Genomic DNA, 20,348 nt, shown 5'->3' on the forward strand with positions numbered 1-20,348 from the left:
AAACCAGACCCAGGCAATCTGTGGAGACCCAAAGCTCCCGTTGTGGGTAGTGAGCTCTTTTATCCAGTGTAGTAGCATGGTCTCCGTGATTCTGTAGAAAGTTCCCCTCATGTAGGCAGAGAAATGTATCTGAGTTCTTCACATGAGTCTAACTTGTGCTGTCTTGTTCTTGCACATGTATGTGTGTTCATGTGTGGAAGTGCACATATACACAAGTAAGTATGTGTGTGCTTGTTCAAGAGTTCTGCACACCGTTGGAAGCAGGATCCAGAGGACCTCAGGAAGAAGGGGGATCTGTTGTCTCCCCGTTTTGATAGATTTTGCCTAGAGCATACCAGCCTCGGGGGTCCCCCAAAAGCTTTAGCAGAAGGCAGCCCTTGAAGGTGGTGCGGTGAGGCCCTGCCCTCATGTGAGCTGGAGCCAGGGAAGCTGCAAAGGCATGAGCAATATGGCCCCTTAGAAAGCAGGACCCGAGTTCCTATCATGGCTAGCAGTAAGGAACCCAACTAGTATCCATGAGGACGCTGGTTCAACCCCTGGCCTCGCTCGGTGGGTCAGGGATCTGCTGTTGCCATGAGCTGTGGTATAGGCTGGCAGCTGCAGCTCCAATTTGACCCCTAGCCTGTGAACTTCCACATGCTGCAGATGCAGCCCTAAAAAGGCAAAAGAAGGAAAGCAAGCAAGCAGGACCTTTGAGGTGTAGGTGGGCCACCCCCAGGCCTACCCCCAGGGGACAAGAGCTTCTGGTTAATTTCACCTCAAAACTCGGTGGAGAGAGATGACCGACATGAGTGGGAGAAGCTGGCTTTGTCCTGAGTGTGATCTGTGCTGAGAAACAGCACCCAGTACCAGCCATTTGGGCTCCAGGAGGCCAGGGGGAGGTGGGGTCTTGGGAGGTAGGGAGGGTGAGAAAAGGAAATAGGCAGGAAGCCTCAGGAACCATATCCCTGTGGGGCAGACAGACTGAGGTAGAAAGAAAATCTGGGGAAGAGTCATACAAATGTGCAATAATGGTCTCTGAACACTTGACGAAGGAAATTTGGAATCACCGCCCACAGTCACGTCAAGTTGCTTAGGATCTTAGCGGTCATCTAGTCAAATTCCTGAGCGTCGCTGGTGATGGGGACCTCACCACCTCCCCAGGTGCTGGCTGGCTTTATAGGATACCCCAGAGAGAGGCTTGGAGCATTCTAGAGAGAGGTTAGGGTCTTGGGGATCCACATGAGAGGAAGGCCCCAGAGTGAAGGGTGGTTCACAATTTGCTGAGGGCAGAGGGCAAATGAAAAAAGGAAGATTATGATGATTTGCTGTGCACGAAGCCAGCGAGGAGCTGAGGTTGGGGAAGATGAAGAGGGATGGCATCAGGTGGGTGCGCTGTCATGGAGGTTCTGAGGAGGGGATGTCAAGAGCCAGAGACAGCTGGGGAGGGGAGTTCTGGGAAGAGGGAATGGGCAGTGAAAAGGCCAAGGCAGCAAAGAGCCTGGCAACTTCCTAGAACAGAAAGAAGACAGTAGGAGCCAGGAAGGGAGAGGTAGATGAGTGAGCAGATGATACAAGCTCTCTCAGGCCACAGTGAGGACTTTGGGTTTAAGTGGAGGGAGACCCCTCTGGCTGCTGCACTGAGCAGAAGGGATTCGGGTAAGTGGGCCGAGGCAGACCGCAAACACGGAGGACTATGGAAGCATATTTTGTGCACTTTCAGGAGGAGCTCTACCAGCTGAATGGAGTAGACAGGCTTGGGAAGGTAGTAGCGAGCAACCCATCATTGCAAATGTTTGCTGTGAGGCTGGCTCCATCGTGAGAGATGTTGTGGAGATCACTTTGACACCCGAAGAGGGGTGGGCAGGAGGCTGGTCCCTGACCCTGACTCTGTGGGCCACAATTCTAACCCCATCTCTGTCCTTGTCTTACTGGGTGACCGCAAACTGGTTGCTTTCCCTCTCTCTCTCTCTTTTTTTTTTTTTTTTTTTTTTTTTTTTTTTTGTCTTTTTGCCTTTTCTAGGACCGCACCTGCAGCATATGGAGGTTCCCAGGCTAGGGGTCTAATTGGAGCTGTAGCCACCAGCCTACGCCAGAGCCACAGCAACTCGGGATCTGAGCTGTGTCTGTGACCTACACCACAACTCACAGCAACGCCGGATCCTTAATCCACTGAGTAAGGCCAGGGATCGAACTCTAAACCTCATGGTTCTTAGTTGGATTTGTTAACCACTGAGCCACGACGGGAACTCCTGTTTGCTTTCCCTCTCTGAGTCTCATTTTCCAAATGATGACAGAATTAGGTTGGATGATCACCATGGGTCTTTCTACCAGAACATTCTCCGATTCATCCTTTATCAGTCTTTACTTTAACCTCCACCCACAACGGCCTCCGTCTTGGCAGCTAGAGGCGCAATGAGAGCCTGGTCTTAGTCTTGCCAGAAAGTTCTCTCCATATCCAACCATTCCAGCTCAAGCATCCTGGGTGACCTTTGGGTTGGAGAAGTCTCTCTGTTCACTCTGGACAAGGATTATTTTCTTTGGAATCTCTGTGGATGGCTCTGGAACCAGGGCTTGCTTTCTTGGCCAGCTTCCCACCCTGTTGCCACCATATAAGAGGCATCACCACCCAACAGAATTCCAGGAGACTGTGCAGAGGAGCAAGGATCTTGTAAGTAGTTTCTTCTAAACCTGTGAGAAGAAACACAGGTTTCCCCATTAATGTCACCCCACACGGAGGTCTTTAGGAGGCTTTGAGGGCAAGACTCAGAGAGCTGGGGCCATTTGAATTAACTGATCTTTTGAATACAGCAAATTAAGAAAAAGATACTATTAGGAGAGGTGTCAAACTGATGAGCAATACAGGGTCATGATGTGGTACCCATTTACTGGTTCATACTTTTATTGGGCAAATATTTATTTGTTGTGGTGTACTAGGTACAGGCTTTTTACTATGGGCTGGGAATTCAACAGTGAAATAAGTCACAGTCTCTCTTCTAAGGAGTTCACAGCCTAGTGAGAAAGACAGACAAGTCCTCACTAATTGGTACCTAGGACTCTGATCAGAGAAAGAGAGCAGCAAGATGGTGGGTTGGGGCCCCCTAACCTAGACTCTGGGGAGGGGCCTAGAGTGGGCTTCATAGAGGGCATGAGGTCTTACTGAAGCTGGGGAATCAGTAGGAAATCTTGGCAGAAAGTCCTCTCCATATCCAACCGTTCTAATTCAAGCATCCTGGGTGAAAATTAGGTAAAATTCAAAGAAGCAGGAAATGTTCCAAGGAAATAAGCCAGCATGTGCAAAGGACCTCTGTGTAAAGAGCATTGACTTGGAGTCAAGTGTGACTTTTCAAATTCCAGCTCCTCCGCTTACTGGCTATGTATCTTGGTGCGAGTTGGTCTCGCTTTCTGACCAGGACTGCCCATCTGTAAGAGAGGAAATAACCACATCTATCTTAAAGGACTGTTATGTGTAAGCGTGGTAGGTGCTCATCAAAGATTCCTTTTCCTGTGGTTAATTCTCACTCTTGTTCCTCCCATGATGGTCCAGGTGTCGGGACAAAATGTTTCAACTTTGGAAACTTGTTTTCTTGTGCGGTCTGCTCACTGGGACCTCAGCATCTCTTCTTGAGGATCTTGAAAATGACCTGAGTGATGCTGAGGACAAACTGCAACCTGTCATTGATAAGGGACTTGAGACCGTTGAACGTGAGTCAGCAAGAGTGATGATCAGTGGGACCTAGGAGCTCGCCTCCTATATGCTATGCCTGCATTACCCAAGGTTGCCACCAAGAGATGCTCTTTATGGGTAGTTTACTGAGAAAGTTGGCTATTGGGTCCCTGGTTCATTTGTTTGTTATTCTTCTAGAAACAAACAGTGCCTCAATGAATATCACTTTACGTATTATATCATGATAACCTTTTCTAATACAAGCACGGGAAATATTGCTAAAAGTGAGATTTCAAAAGTTAAAAATGTATGCACATTTTAAATTATAGCAGATACTAATAAATAATCCCCCCAGTGTTAATATTTTCTTCAGTAGTCTGTGAGAGTAACTTCTTTTTTCTGCTCTCTTGACAGCACTGGCATGGACAACTTAAATGTTTTGCCAGCCTCACAGATGACATGTTATAACTCATCTCACTTAGCCTTTCTCTAATTATGAAAGTATCCACTCATTTTTCATATTTCATTAGTTATTTATGTATTTTAACTTAAATTTTTTTTATATTCTTAGCATATCCTCCTACTGAGTTGTTCAATTTCTTGTTGATATATATTACTTAATTGGAAATTAAGCCCTATCTGGCCTAGGTAGCTTAAAAGCTACTTGCCTTTGTAGTCATCATATTTCCTTTTAATTCTGATTTCTTAAAATAATGTGCCCCTCTTTTCCTTTTCTGGAAACATTAGCAGCACACTGTAAAACATTCTTTAGAGGCAATAATAACTTCTGTAAATGGCTGTCTTTCAAACTTTGCCAGGGTTTAGGCAACCTTCAAAGATATGGAGGGGACCCACTCTCTGATTTCATTGCTAATAAAACTGAGCTCAGAAACAGAAGTGTCTGGATCAAGGTTACCCAGTAAGGTATAGGACCAGATGTAGTTTATTTAAATTGGCATTCTCTGTTTGCATCATTATAACTAGATAGATACTGTCATTGTAAAGCTAAGTTGTGGTACTGTGGTTACAAATCTTTTCTTGTAGCCTTTTGTTTTTCTTTCTTTCTTTCTTCCTTTTTTATTTTTTGCTTGTTAGGGCCACACTCGCAGCATATGGAGGTTCCCAGGCTAGGGGTCAAATCAGAGCCACAACTGCTGGCCTGTGCCATGGCCACAGCAATGCAGGATCTGAGCAGCATCTGCGACCTACACCACATTTATCACACATCACAGCAACGCCAGATACCCAACATACTGAGCAAGGCCAGGGATCGAACTCGCCACCTCATGGTTCCTAGTCAGATTTGTTTACACTGCACCACGAGGGGAACTCCTAGGCCCATTTCTTAACCTTTTGATCTTTTATTTCCTCATCTGAAAGTGCAGATAATAATACCTGCCTCATGAAGTTGTTATAAAGATTAAGTGAAATAACATACATAAATAGTCTCATTTAGTATCTGGCGCATAGTAACTGCTTAAGTTGTATATAATGCTAAATGGAGACTGTTTTTGCAGCTGTCCTTCAGAAATTGAAGGCTGAGTTGGAGTCACTCCAGGAATCCGAGTCTTGGCAGGAGGCTAAGCAGAAGGTACAGGAAGCCGAGAACTTGTTGGACAAAGTCCTCTCTAAAATCTTTCAAATTACGGAAAAAGCTACAGGGTAAGTGGATATCTCATGGTGGAGATCTTTGCTCCAAGAAAAGAAAATACATGTCTTTGGGGAGGAAAGTTCAAGATCAAAGACAGAAAGGTGAATAAACTCTATGTGTCCCCACAGAGCCAAAGTGGTCTGAGGCCAACTCTACTAGGGTTTGGGTAAATTAAAGCAGGGCTGCAGGCTCATCTGGCATCTCATGGGTTTGGGCTTCCACGTTCTGTGATTTCAAGGTCAGGATGGAGGTTCCCTTCACCTTCACCTCTACCTGTTTGCTAATCCTAAAGTTCCTTTTCCGGGGAAGAAGACTCTTCTTCTCTGAACATAGCTGAGTATAAAAGTCTGAATTCCCTCAGGAGAAAGAAACTAGAATTCACACCTAGGTGGCTCCACACGTGGAGTATGGGAGTCAAACATTTCTGGGTTCGCATTCTGGCTCTAGCCCACATTCACCCCTGGAGTCTTGGCAGTAATCACATCTGAACCTCAGTATGCCATGCTCACAAATGACGAGGATCAAACCTCTAAACAGAGCTATCGTGAAAACCAAAGAAGGCAAGGTCAGTGAGGCTCACGTGCTCGGCCAGATGCTGGTCTAGAGAAGTACCTGGCAATGGCTGTCGTCAGGAGTGACAAGGGCAAATTGTGGTTTTTATACAGGTTGAAAATCAGTAACTTGCACATCCTCGATGCCAAAGTCAAGCTGATGGCTGACGGCAAAGGCATTAGCCTGAATCTCCCCATCACTGCGAACGTTTCCCTGACCCTGTGAGTATGCGTTAGAATCGGAGATTTGGGACAGGCGGTGCCGCCTGGGCGATGGAGCGCCAGGCTGGAGGCAGGCACTCCTCCACACTGATCTGTAAAATCAGAGGGTCTTTCCAGCTCTAAAACCCTAAGCTTTAAAAGAGTCTAATAAGTGTTGGCCGTAACCAAATCTTTTTTTAAAAAAATCCTCCATGAAATGTATTTCTGAAGTCATAACATTTCTGTGATTTGAACATTTTGAAAAATTGAGAAGACATAAACATTTATAATTCTCTGACAAAGGTTCCTCCAGCATTATTTTGTCTCTCAGGTTTCTCTTTAAATAGCAGTGACCAATATGGATAAATACATACAGTACTGTAAATATGTAATAAAAGGTAAGTGAAAATTATATGGGAAATATAATTTTAAGCATTTGATTACCTTAAAGATACAAAGAGGAGTTCCCATTGTGGCCCAGTGGGTTAAGAACCTGACATAGGGAATTTCCACTGTGGCTCAGAGGAAGGGAATCTGACTAGTATCCATGAGGATGAAGGTTTGATCCCTGGCGTTTCTCAGTGGGTTAAGGATCCGGTGTTGCCATGAACTGTGGTGTAGGTCACAGACGTGGCTCAGATCTGCTGTTACTGCGGCTGTGGCATAGGCCAGCGGCTACAGCTCCCGTTCATCCCCTAGCCGGGGTACCTCCATAATGCTATGGGTGCGGCCCTAAAAAGACAGAAAAAAAAAAAAAAAAAAAAGAACCCATGGTGTCCATGAGTATTCGGGTTCTACCCCTGGCCTCGATCAGTGAGTTAAGGATCTGGCATTGCTGCAAGTTGCAGCATAGGTCACAGATGTGGCTTGGATATGCCATTGCTGTGGCTGTGGCATAGACCCCAGCTACAGCTCCGATTGGACCCCTAGCCCAGGAACTTCCATATGCCACAGGTGTGGCCCTAAAGAAAATGGAAAAAAAAAAAAAAGATTTAAAGAGATAGGGAAATGAGGGTGTGTAGAAGAGTCTTTATAAATTAACTGCATTATCGTTTCATTATTTGTTTGCTATGAGATCCTGGGACAGTTACTTAACCTCCCTATACCAAATGTTTCCTCACTCTGAAAACAGAGAGAATAATAGTACTTTTCCCTCATGGTACTGCTCTAATGATTAAATGGGTTACTGCAGGTAAAATACTTTTTAAAAATACCTAACATAGAACTTGTGCTCAAGAAATGCTAACTATTATTTTTATTGTCATTATCAATGTGATACTGTATGGAAATTTTACATGCTAACTATTTTTATTGTCATTATCAATGTGATACTGTATGGAAATTTAACATGAACCAAACCCACATGGCCATATGAAAAAGATCCTAATGTAAATTCCATGGAAAATACAGACAGTATGGACATTATCCATAGACATCGTGTATAAATGTCCCCACAGATCGAGAGACCTAAGCGGGCAATGGGAAAGGACTTCTAGACCTCTGTTCACTGTGAATCTTATTTCCTACAGCCCTCTTTTGGGCCAGGTTGTTGACCTGGACCTCAACTTGGACCTCCTGACTAGCGTCACAATTGAAACAGATGCCAAGACTGGTGTCTCCACCGTGACCCTGGGAGAATGTGCCAGCGACCCAGCCAGCATCTCACTCACCTTGCTGGACAGGTCAGGCCCCACCTATCTCAGCAGGGCTGGGATCCCAGAGAGGTTGGGGACCCCTAGCTTCAGCCCTATTCCTATAGTGGGGAGGTGGCATAGAATGATGAAAAAGAGTTCAGATTCTGGAGTCAGACAAATCTTGATCTAAATACCAGCTTTGCCCCTAACTTGTGACTTTGTAACCAATTTAGCTTCTCTGAGCTTCGGTTTCACATCTATAAACTGAGGATAATAATACTACCTACCCATAGGCTACTGAGCTGACCAGATGAGAAAATGCTGGTACTTAATCCTTTCCATTTAAGTTTTTGATCCCCGGTAACCCACAAATTTACATCTTCAACTGTGTGCTTGAAAGAGCATGTTTGGCCCAGGAAAGAGGTGCTAGAAGGCCTAACCCTGGCCATTGCTAAGAGAGGAGAAACGGTCAGGAAGCTGAAGACTGGGGCTGGTTGGCCCCATGTTTGGCAGGGATCAAGGCTGAGCCAGGAGCAGAAGTCAATTCTTCCTACCCCAAAGGGGATCTGATCACCTGTTGCTTCAAGACCTCCCCAAACCAAAGAAAGACTCCATAGCCGGCTCTGGTTTGGAAAGGCTGAGCTGCAAGTCCAAATACCTGAGCCCTGCTGGACTCCGCCTTGCCCGTAGCCCCGGGGAATTCATCCTGCCCTCTGCGTCTCAGTGTCAGCCTTTCCCTCTGCTGCTCCCAATCCTCTTGGGGCTTTTCCTTCAACTTCGGGTGGAATCCCAAGCCCTTCCCATAGCCCCCTAGACTCTGCCTGATCCGGACCCACCCTCATATCCTTGCTCTCCCTCTTGCTCACTCTGCTCTACACACACTGGCTTTTGCTCTATGTCGCAGACAAGCTCTTTCCCGCCTCAAGGCCTGTGCACGGGCTGTTCCGGCTACCTAGACCCCTTCCCCTCCATCACATCACAGTACACTTTTCATCCTTCAGGGTCTGTATTTCCTCCTAATCTCGCTTGTAACCATCTACTCTTGCCCTTCTGGGTACTTGTCACAAGTTGCCAGTATATAGTTAATTGTATGTTTACGTCATTTATTCTTTCAGCCAAAAATGTATTAAGCATCCGCTACCTGCCAGGCAGGCACCATTCTGAGCTCTGGAGAATTTACTGGTGATGGCAGACAAGGAAATTGTTCTTGTGGAGCTTGAGGGAAAGGCAGACAGATGAGCATCCAGTCCACCCATCAAGGGCCCACAAGGACGATGTCAGATTGCAGTGGTCCCTGGGCAGAGCAGTACACTTAACAGGGCACTGTGATAGGAAGCGGTCGGGGAGGGCTGCCCTGAGGAAGTGGGGGTTCTGCTGAGAGCTGAAGGTGGGAAGGAGCCAGCTTAGCAAAATGTAGGTACCAGGTTAGGAGCTGCTTGTGCTTTGCTCATGCCTGTGTCTCCAGCCTTGCTTGGTTCCTGGCACATGGTTGGTGCTGTGTAAATACGTGTTGAATGAATGGATGGAAGGATGACGGATGGATGGATGAGGTCTCAGTGTTGCGATGAGACTCTCAGGAGGTATTGAATGCACTGCTGGTCAGATAGGGTGTTCTATGGGACGATCCCCCCAGACAGAGGCTCAAGTCACCTGACCTCAGGTGCTTTGCCATCTTCTTCTGTCGCCCCAGCCCTCCTGCTTGTCTGCTCTGCCAACATGATGGAGCTTTATCCATTCCCTCTCTTTTCCAGACGCAGAGCACTGGTCAACAGAGCCGTGAACTCCGTGATCAAAGTACTGAGAAAAGTGGTGTCCCTTGTAGTGCAAAAGGAGGTGAGTCCCCTATTCCTGGGGGCCCAGGGCCAGGCCTGCTGGGGGCAAGTGTGACATTCACTGGCCTGGTTGTCCTTCCTGGGCACCTTCCCTTCTGAGGTGCAAACTTCTTTTTGGGCTGACAGCCAGTGTCTCCCCTCAGCCTGGTGTGGGGAGGAGGGGAACAGGGCCTGACATTGGCTGACATGGCTGGGCCCCGCCCTTGAACCATTTGCCATGCCCATTACTACCAATACGCCTTCCAGCGAATATCGTTTCCATCCACACAACTTTACTTGAATTTAAATATGTTTTTACTTTTTAAAAGGAAATTTATATCCCTAATAGAAATAGCCATTAATATTAATTATCATAGGGTTAAAAAATAAGCACAGACCTATTAAATAGTGTGGTTTTTTTTTTGCATCTATACCCCCCTAAAACCATAATACTATGTATAAGATTCCTGTGCAGCATACAAAACCACACTACCATGTACCCAAAGTTGCAGAGATTCTAAAAAAAAAAGGGGGCTGGGAATCTGGGTTTATGGGAAAAGAAATTCTCCAGGTGGCTCTGTGATTTACTGACCTGGAGGGTCACTGCTCAAAGTGTGGTCCTCTGACCAGCAGCACTGACCTCGCCTGGGCACTTTTTAGAAATGCAGAATTTCAGGTCCTTCCCAGACCTGCTGGATCAAGAAGTTGCATTTTAACCAGATCCCCAAGGAACTGTATGCACACAGAACTGTGAGATACACTCCTCCGTGGCTCCCAGGGCCCCATTTGACTCTTTAAAATTCCAGAGATCCAAAGGTTGGGGTTTCTCTCTTTTTTTTTTTTTTCTGTTTAATTCATCTGTATTTTTTACAATGTTTAGAGTAGAATGTGACTTCAGCACTACATTTCCATTCACGAAACAAGCTGAGTTCCTTCTCAAACAGCTTTACAACATGCCTAGGCAGGCTTATAATTTCGCTACCTTAAACCATACATTCTTTGGAAAACAAGCCCTGCGTATAGCTACTCCCATCAACTTGGCTCATCCGAACTTCCAGAGGACTGATACATGCCATCAATAGCTACAGAGGATGGAAGGTTTAAAAAGTAGGTTGCTTGAACAAGTATTTTCCTTTTAAACATCAAGATATACTCCAGAACCCTTCTGTGACAAAAGATTTGGTCTACTAAGGAATCCACTCGATAGCTGAACACTTTAGACCATAAAGTTAACATCAGGTTACACACACCTTACAGCACGACTACAGTCTGTTGAAATAAGCCAGTGTGGAACCAGAGAAGAGCAAGCTCTGCATTAGTGCTGAAGTATCACTGCCTCACACTTAGTAGAAAGGAATCTTATTTTCCCTGAAGTAGTTGCTCCAAAGGTCGGGGTTTCTAAGAGGTAGGGTCCTGGAATGTTCACTCTCTGGGTTCTTAAGGTTCTAGGATCCTAATGTTCTAATGTTTTAGGATTCTAGCATCCTGTGGTTCTCCACGTGAGCCTTCTAGGTTTCCATTATTCTAGAAGGCTAAGGGTCAGAAGTTCTAGGATCCCAAGTACCTGCCTGGGTGGCGGGCAGTGGATAATGATCGGTCCTCTTCTCCTTTCTCTCCCTCCCTCCCTCCTGCCCTTTCTCCTTCCTTCCCTCTCCGCCTGACTCTCTCCCTCTCTCTCCCCATGGCCCTCAGGTATGCCCAATGATCCAAAAACTCGTTGAAAACCTGGGTGTGAGTTTGTTTAAGAACATCATTGGTAAGTCACAGCCCGGGGAAGCGGGGGTGATCCCTCTACAGTCCTACGCCCGTCCACAGGCATGTCTGGTCAGGGGACCCTGGAGAAGCTGAGGACCCATGGTCCTGAGCAAGTCCGGAGAATGTGGCTGGAGGAGTCCCTGCAGAACTGAGGGTGTTCTGGGGCCTCTGAGAGCTCTCTACCGCCCTCCTTTGTCAAACCTGCAGAACCTGCTAGGCAGAATGATGCAAGAAAGAAGACGGGCCAGATCTAGGTTCAAATCCTGGACCTGCTCCTTAGCAATTGTGGGGTCTTGGTCAAGTGGCTCCACAGCTCTGAGCCTTAGTTTCCTCCCAGGTGAAAGGAGATTGTAAACATTGCAGGGCTGTTAAATGGATTTAAAGAAATAAGTAGAAAGAGCGTGATATCCGGCAGGCAGTGAAAGAAACACTGCCCCTTCTCTTTCCCTTCATTTTTTTTTTAAGGGCCACAATTGCGGCATATGGAATTTCCCAGGCTAGGGGTCAAATTGGAGCTGTAGCTGCTGCCTACACCACAGCCACCACAACACAGGATCTGAGCCACGTCTGCAACCTACACCACAGGTCATGCCAACGCCAGATCCTTAACACACTGAGCAAGACCAGGGATCAAACCCACATCCTCATGGATAGTAGTCGGGTTCATTACCACTGAGCTACAATGGACTCCCTCTTTCCCTTCTTAGGAGGAGCTGCGGCTTCTCCTCCAGCCCCTGGGGGCTTTCATTAACCTTGAGTCTTGGGCATGCCTGGAGCTGCTGCGGCTGTGGGTCAATAGAAATGAGATAAACCAGGTGTCAGGGTCCTGGGGTGGCCTTTCTAGAAAATGGCCACAGGCCCAGTTCCTTGGGCAGTCACTCTGTGCTTCACAGCACCACCTCATTGGATCCTTGCAACGACCCTATAGGGTGGGTACAGTCATCATACCCATTTTACAGATGAACAAACTGAAGCTCAGAGAGGCAGAGTGACATGCCTGAGACCCCATGGCTGTCAGGCTGACCTGCTAGAGAGCAGTGGCCACCAGGGTCTGGTTTCTGTTCAGCTTTCCAGGGTAGAGACTGAGGCCTGCTACTGATTTTGTTCCTTCAGATAAACTTCAGCAGGGAATCCACACACAAACCCACAACTGAGGAGGGCCGATGAGGAAAACCCCTCTGATGCCCGCCTGCTGGCAAGGGCCGGGCTCTGCGCCCAGTGCTGACGAGGATGAGGCCCCTCCACAGGCACCTGTAGTGAAGCAGAAGCAAAACTTGGCCTCTCTTCTTCTTCTTCTTTTTTTTTTTTTTTTTTTTTTTTTTTTTTGTCTATTTGCCATTTCTTAGGTCGCTCCCTCAGCATATGGAGGTTCCCAGGCTAGGGGTTGAATTGGAGCTGTAGCCACCATCCTATGCCAGAGCCACAGCAACGCCAGATCTGAGCCGCATCTGCAACCTACACCACAGCTCACAGCCACACCGGATCCTTAACCCACTGAGCAAGGCCAGGGATTGAACCTGCAACCTCATGGTTCCTAGTTGGATTTGTTAACCACTGAGCCATGACGGGAACTCCTTGGCTTCTCTTCATTTCTCATTAGCAGACTGAGCCCTGATCTTGGCCATAGGCTAAGCCCTAGGCCCCTAATCACACACCAGCCTGAGCTGTGCTTCTGGTCCCTGACTTAGCCTAGAACACTGTCAGACTGAGCTTTGACTCCAGTCATTGACTGAGCCCTGACCTTGGTCACAGATTGAGACCTGATCCATGATCCTGGTCATGTCCTGAGCCCCGAACGCTGGCTCATCTTGGTCTCTGATCAGTCCTTTCACATCTGATATTGTTCCTAAGGTGAGGGCATGGGTGGGGGCGGGGGGGGGGCGGAGAAGAAGGATAGCTCAGTGCCAGGTGCCAGAGAAAGACTCCAAACCACAGGTACCAGTCCCTCCCCAAGCCTTGGACCTCGCAGGGTTTGTGGGAAAGAGCTTGGGGAGCTGTGCCTGGGGAATCTCAGGGGCCGGTAAGGTCCCTGTTGCTCTCCGTGCCCTCACCCGCTGTGGTCTCATTCCAGATTCACTCCCGAAGGCTTAACTGAATTCTCTTGTACCATCTTCCCCTGGGACGGTGCTGCCACCATCCAACAGTGTGAAAGCCTGAGCCCAGTCTAAGGACACCCCTCAGATTTGCCTCCTTACAGTCGGGACAGTGGCCTCTACACTCGTTACCCTCCACCCCCAGCAATAAAAAGCCATTTCTGCACCTCCTGTGTGGCCTGTTGCCTTCCTTCCATGGGATTTGGGGGGAAGTGCGGTTTGTGCAACTAGAGCAGCAGAGACCTGGATCCAGAGCTGAAAGGGACATTTGGAATCATCTGGCCTCACCTTCTTGTCTTATAAATGGGGAATCTGAGGTCCAGAATGGGCAAGAAACTGACCCGAGGTCACCCAGAGACAGCATCACTCTGTTTCTGCAAACACCACCCCTGTCTGGGAGGGCTGCCTTTTCTGGCACACAGCCTTGTCCAGGAGCTTTATTCCTTTGTTTTTTCTTCTAGGTGTTTCAGGTCTTATCTTTAGGTCTTTAATCTATTTTTTTTTTTAATTTCCCACTGTACAGCAAGGGGGTCAGGTTATCCTTAGATGTATACATTGCAGTTACAGTTTTTTCCCCCCTAACTTTTGTCAGTAGTGGAAGATATGGGTCCAGTTTCATTCTTTTACATGTGAATATCCAATCACTCCAGCACCACTTTGTGAGGTATTCACTAAACACAACATTAGGTTGATAGCAGAAGCTTGGGTTTATTTCTGGGCCCCTGATTCTGTTCCATTTGTCTATTTGTCTTTGTTGATCCCAGTATCAAACTGGATTTTGTTTTTGTTTTTTCTTCTTATGGCTGCACCCGCCGCATATGAAAGTTTCCAGGCTAGGATTCAAATTGGAGCTGCAGCTGCTGACCTACGTCACTGCCACAGCAATGCTGGATCCCAGCCACATCTGTGACCTACACTGCAGCTTGTGGCAATGCTGGATCCTTAACCCACTGAGTGAGGCCAGGGATTGAATCCACATCCTCACAGACAATATGTCAGGTTCTTAACCCACTGAGCCACAATGGGAACTCCCCCAGTATCATACTGTTTTGATGACTATGGCTTGAATTCAGAAAATGTGGTACCTTCTGCTTTGTTCTTCTTCCTCAAGATTTCTTTGGCTATTCGTGGTATTTTGTGGTTCCATATAAATTTTAGGAGTGTTTTTCCTATTTCGGTTAAAAAAAAAAAGTGTCATCACAATCTTGACAGGATTGCATTGAATCTATAGATGGCTTTTGGTAGTATTGGCATTTTAACCATGTTATTAATCTTTCCAATCCATGAACTTGGGATACCTGTCCACTTATTTGTATATTCTTCAATTTCTTTCATCAGTGTCTTGCACTTTTCAGAGTAAAGATCAGCTACCACCTTAGTCAAATGTACTCCTAAGTATTTTATTGTTGTTAATACTAAGGTAAATGAGACCAATTTTTATTTTTTAGAGAAATTCATTGTTAATGTATAAAAATGCTATTGATTTTGGTACATGAATTTTGTACCCTGCATCCTCACTGAATTCATGATTAGATTTAACAGATTTTTTTGTCTTTAGGATTTCCTATATAAAATCATGTTATTTGCAAATAGGGGCAGTTTTACTTATTCCTTTCCAATTCTGATCCCTTTTATTTCTTTTTCTTGACTTAGTGTTCTAACTAGAACTTTCGGTATGTTGAATAGGAATAGTCAAAATGGGCTCCTTTGTCTTATTGCTGATATAATTTTTTTTTTTCTTTTCTGGCTGTCCCTGCAACATATGGAAGTTCTGGGGCCAGGGATTGAATCCAGGCTGGAGCTGCAACCTGCATCACAGCTGTAGCAATGCTAGATCCTTAACCCACTGCACCAGGCTAGGGATCAAACCAGTGCCTCCACAGAGACAAGCCAGATCATTAACCTACTGTGCCACAGCAGGAACCTATTCTGATCTTAGAAGAAACACTTTCAATTGTTTACCTTTGATGGTGTTGGATGTGGGCTTGTCCTATACGGCTTCTCTTATGTTGAGCTATGTTCCTTCTATGCCTAATTTGTTAAGAGGTTTTTTAAAAATCATGAATGGATGTTTGAGTTTTTTTTTCAAATGCTTTTTCTGCATCTACTGAGATGCTCATATAATTCTTTTCTTTCATTCTTTTAGTATGTTGTATCACATTGATCTGTGTATATGAACTATCCTTACATTCCAGGGATAAATCCCACTTGATTATAATGACTATCTTTTTAATACGCATCTGAATTTGGGTTGCTAATATTTTATTGAGAGTTTTTACATCTATGTTCATCAGAGATATTGGTCTGAAATTGTGCTTTTGTTGTTGTTGGTGGTGGTTTTCTAGTAGTGTCCTCTCCTGGTTTTGGAATCAAAATAATTCTGGCCTCATAAAATGAGTTTGGTAGTATTCTCTCCCCTCTTCAATATTTCGGAATGTTGAATTCTTTTTTAAACATTTGGTAAAATTCACCAGTGAAGCCACCTGGCCCTGGACTTTTCAATGCTAAGAGATTTTTCATTATGGATTCAATCTCCTTACTAGTAATTGTTCCATTCATGTATTCTATTTCTCCCCGATTCAGTCTTGGTTAGTTTCCAAGAGTTTCTCCATTTCTTTTAGGCTGTCCAGCTTGTTAACATGTAGTAGTTCATAGTAGCCTCTTATGACCCTTTGAATTTCTGTAGTATCAGTTGTAGTGTCTCCTTTTTTACTTGTATTTTTGTTGATTGGGGTCCTTTCTCTTTTTTCCTTGGTTAGTCTGGCTAATTGTTTGTCAATTTCATTCATCTTTTCAAAGTATCTACTATTAATTTGGTTAATCTTTTCTAATATTTTTCTGTTCTCTATTTCATTTACTTCTGCTTTACTCTATACTATGTCTTTTTATTCTGCTAACTTTGGGCTTAGTTTGGTCTTTGTTATTATTCTTTCGTGTGTGTCTCTGGGTGTTTGTGTGTGTGTGTGTGTGTTTTGATGTCTTTTGGTATCAGTATGTTTTGACTTTTTATTGTATTCTTTTATATAATTACCACAGAATTTTCCCTTGTGCTTACCAAGAGGCTAATATAAAATATTTTAAACTTAAAACACCCTGTTTTAAACTGATCATAACTTAATTTCAGTAGAATTCATAAACTTTACAATTGTACTTATCCTCTTCCTCACATTTTAGATTATCATTACAATTTACATGTTTTATATTGTGAAATTAATAACAAATTATTAGAATTATAGTTATCTTTCTATGCTTTTTTTTTAACTTTTAAACCAGAATCATAAGTGAGTTATGCACCACTATTATCATATTGCAGAATCTATGACTATATATTTACTATTTCCAGTGAAATTTATGCTACTGTTTTATCTTGTTATGATGTTAATTAGCCCTATTTTACTTCCACTCAAACACCTTCCTTTAGCATTTCTTATAAGGCCTATCTGATGGTGATGAACTCTCTCAGCTTCTGTTCATTTGGAAAAGTCTTTATTCCTCCTTTGTTTCTGAAGGAAAATTTTTGATTGACAGTTATTTTTTTTCAATATTTTGACTATGTCATCCCATTCTCTCCTGGTCAGAATAGTTTCTGTTGAGAAAGCCGCCGATAATCTTGTGGGTTCCCCTGTATACAACTTTTCTTTTTTCTCTCTTAAAATTCTGTCTTTGTCTTTGACTTTTGAGAATATAATTACAATGTGTCCCAGGGTAGACCTGTGCAGATTCAACCTATTTGTGGTTTTTTGGTCCTCATGGATCTGGATGTCCATTATTTTCCCCAAGTTTGGTACATTTTGAGCCATTATTGCTTTACTTTTTGTCCTTTTCTCTTTCTCTTCTCCTGGAATTCCCATAATGCAAATATTATTTCTTTTCATTGTGTTCCATAATTCCTATAGGCTTTCTTCACTCTTTTTTCTTTTTGCTCCTCTGACTGGGTAATTTCTAATGTCCTGTCCTCCAGGTTGCTGATTCCCTCTTCTGCATGGTCAAGTCTACTTTTGAAACTCTCCACTGGACTCTTCAGTTCAGTTATTGTATTTTTTAATTCTAGGGTTTCTATTTTTTTTTTATGGTTGCTATTTCCTTGCTGAACTCATTTTATTCATGCATTATTTTCCTAATTTTGTTGGTGTTTTCTTGTAGTTCACTAAACTTTCTTAAGAAGATTATCCTGAATTCTTTGTCTGACAGTTTAGAAATGTCCATTTCTTTAGGGTCAGTTATCGGAGTTTTACTAGTTTCCTTTGGTGGTGTCATAGTTAACTGATTTTTTTGTGTGCGATTCTTGATTCCTTACATTGGAATCTGCACATTTGAGTAATCAGGCTCCTCTTCCAGACTTTACAGGTTCGCTTTGACAGAGACAGTTCTTCACCAGTTGGCTCAGTTTAGTTTTATGGGTGTGCCTGCTGGTTATGGCCTTGGGTATATGGGAGCTACTATTATGGCCATTTCTGGAGTAAGGCAACTGTCTGAGCTCTGAGGATGGGGATCAGGGGAGCATGCCTTTGTCTGAAAACAGTTGGATAGGGCTGCTGGATTGGTTTCCTACCCAGGTGAGGCTGTAGGATGGACTTTGTGGTTGCCTGAATTCTCTGGTCAGTCTTACTAGATGGTTGGGGCTGGGTACTGTATTCAGTACAAGACGCCTTAGGACAGGACCCAGGACCTGTACAGCTTATCATTTGGAAGCCTGAATGTGCACTGAATTCCCTACTTAGGTAAGGCCATCATTCCCATTCTGCAAACAAGAATAAGCCATGGGCTATGCTCACTTCAAGTGCCACTACACTTAGGGCTGTTGAAAGGGCTCTGGTTAGTCTCTCTAGCTGAACAAGATGAAGGCTGTATTTAACAATGAGCGAAGCTATTAATTAGGTTCTCTGCCCAGGCACAGTGGTAGAAGCAGCTCAGAAGCTGGTAAAGAGTTTTGTTTCTTGTCTTAATTCAAGCCAACCCACACCCCAGGTTTCCTGGGTGAACAGAAAACTAGCTTTGCTCTGCAAACTGTGGGCTCTGCTTGCCCTTCTCCAGGCTCCAGCTGGGCAGCACAGCCTCCAGGAGTTGTCACTAGCCCTTCTGGTCAGATGGGATCAGAAGACAATCTTCTCAGTGGGTTGTGCTGGGACTCTACTCCTGACCTGGGCCTGGGTAAACTGAACTCCAGAACCAGCAAAACTACTTGTTTGAGGATCTGAATCAGGGAGATTTGCTCCCTGCCAAATTCCCTGGTCAGAGAGTGCGCCCCCAACTTGGTTCTGCAGAAGCCACTCTTTGTGATGACTACTTAGCCACTGCAGGTGTGAACTTGGTTGGCCAACATCCATGTGTTGGTTTTTGCAAGCCCCTCCCCAGTTCTCTGACACAATCAGCTTCCCAATGGTGGAGCCCTTCCTTGCAGATTCCTAGGCAGTCCACATCCCAAGAATAGGGGGGAGGGGGTCCCACAATGCCAACGGGGTCCTGGTTGTTCCTTAGGGTTCTCTTTTCCCATTGGAGGAAGTGGAGGCTCAGGAGAGACCTCTCTGCACGGTGTTGCACTGGCCTGGGGGCGGGGGCAGGGCAACATGGAGATTCTTCTTTCCCCTCTTAATTAACTCAGTCTGTCCTGGTCTCTGTGGTGTGGAGGATGCTTCAGCCTCACCCTTGCGTCCTAGGATTCTCTCAGTGGTGTTTTGTTCTGCAGTAGTTATTAGCTGTTCTTCTTGTGAAGGGAGCAAATCAGGAATGACCTATATCTCCATCTAGGTAACATCACTCTCTTACTTTTTTTCTTTTTCTTTCTTTCTATTTTTTTTTTTTTTTTTTTTTTTAGGGCTGCACCTACAGCATATGGAAGTTTCCAGGCTAGGGGTAGAATTAGAGCTCAGCTGCTGGCCTACACCACAGACACAGCAACACCAGATCCAAGCCACATCTTCGACCTACACTGTAGCTCATAGCAATGCTGGATCCTTAAACCACTGAGCAAGGCCAGGGGCTGAACCTGCATCCTCATGGATACTAGTCATGTTCTTAACCCGCTGAGACACTATGGGAACTCCCTCTCACTTTTCTTATTCACCTCTGCCCCCTGAGCCTGTGAGCTCCTCCAGGGTAGGCACCTCCTTCTTCTCAGCAGCCCCAGTGCCCAGCAAAGGACTCTGTGCAATACAAGCACTAATCAGTGTTGAATGAAAGGATAGATGGACGGATGGATGGATGGATGGATGAATGAATCTCTTCTTGACTGTACACAGACACTATCGCTAGGACAGCTAAGTGGGTAGTGAACAGGAAAATTCTAGCAACCCACGACTGTGGGGTATTGGAGACCCATCATTATTTCTGGTGACCAGGGCCAGAGGCCTGGCCCTTGAGGTCATAAGTAATGGACTATGGACCAGGATAGTCCAAGGGGGTCCTGGTTGTTCCTTAGGGTTCTCACAGCTCTTAGAGGAATGAAGCCAGAACATGGAGTGGGTAGGGCCAAGGCCACTCAGCTCCACTGGTGACTGATGTGACCAATGAAGGGGGAAAAGCACAGGTGAGGAAGTGAGGGAGTGTTCTGCTACTGTGACCCTGGCACTCCCAGGACCAGCTCTGGCTCTTTGCCCACCCAGTGCAGACCTCAAAGAGGGGTGAGGGCTTCCTGGAGACAGTGACAAAGAGGAGAATCTGATGAGAGGGTAAGGGACTATCTGCCATAAGAGAACATATAGGGAGAAATAAGACAAAACCTGAGTCATCCAGAAACTCAAGTGCCAAATTCCAGTGCAAGCTCTTTTGAAGGCTTAATCCAGTTATGTAAATGCCGAATCTTTCCAATATTTGCATAATTCCCTCAGGATAATATCTCAGGATCAGAATTAATAACTCTATGTTTCAGAACATTTTATGGCCCCAGGAACACATCACAATGTTATTTACCAAACCAGATCTTTCTATTTACACTAAGGTGAGAGAGTATATACATTTCCCCATGTATTTGCCAGAAAATGGACACTTTTATTTTAAATACTTGCTC

General features: G+C 45.1%; 1 protein-coding gene across 1 annotated transcript; it reads left to right on the forward strand.

Annotated features, from left to right (window-relative positions):
• On the forward strand, positions 3,527–13,508 carry BPIFA2 (BPI fold containing family A member 2). Its single transcript, NM_213767.2, is given in 7 exon segments — positions 3,527–3,684; positions 5,164–5,308; positions 5,963–6,070; positions 7,579–7,731; positions 9,435–9,516; positions 11,187–11,250; positions 13,321–13,508. Coding segments are annotated over 7 exon segments (717 nt in total). The 5' UTR covers positions 3,527–3,539; the 3' UTR covers positions 13,341–13,508.

The sequence above is a fragment of the Sus scrofa genome, chromosome 17 (genome assembly GCF_000003025.6).
Source record: "Sus scrofa isolate TJ Tabasco breed Duroc chromosome 17, Sscrofa11.1, whole genome shotgun sequence".
Lineage (NCBI taxonomy): Eukaryota > Metazoa > Chordata > Mammalia > Artiodactyla > Suidae > Sus > Sus scrofa.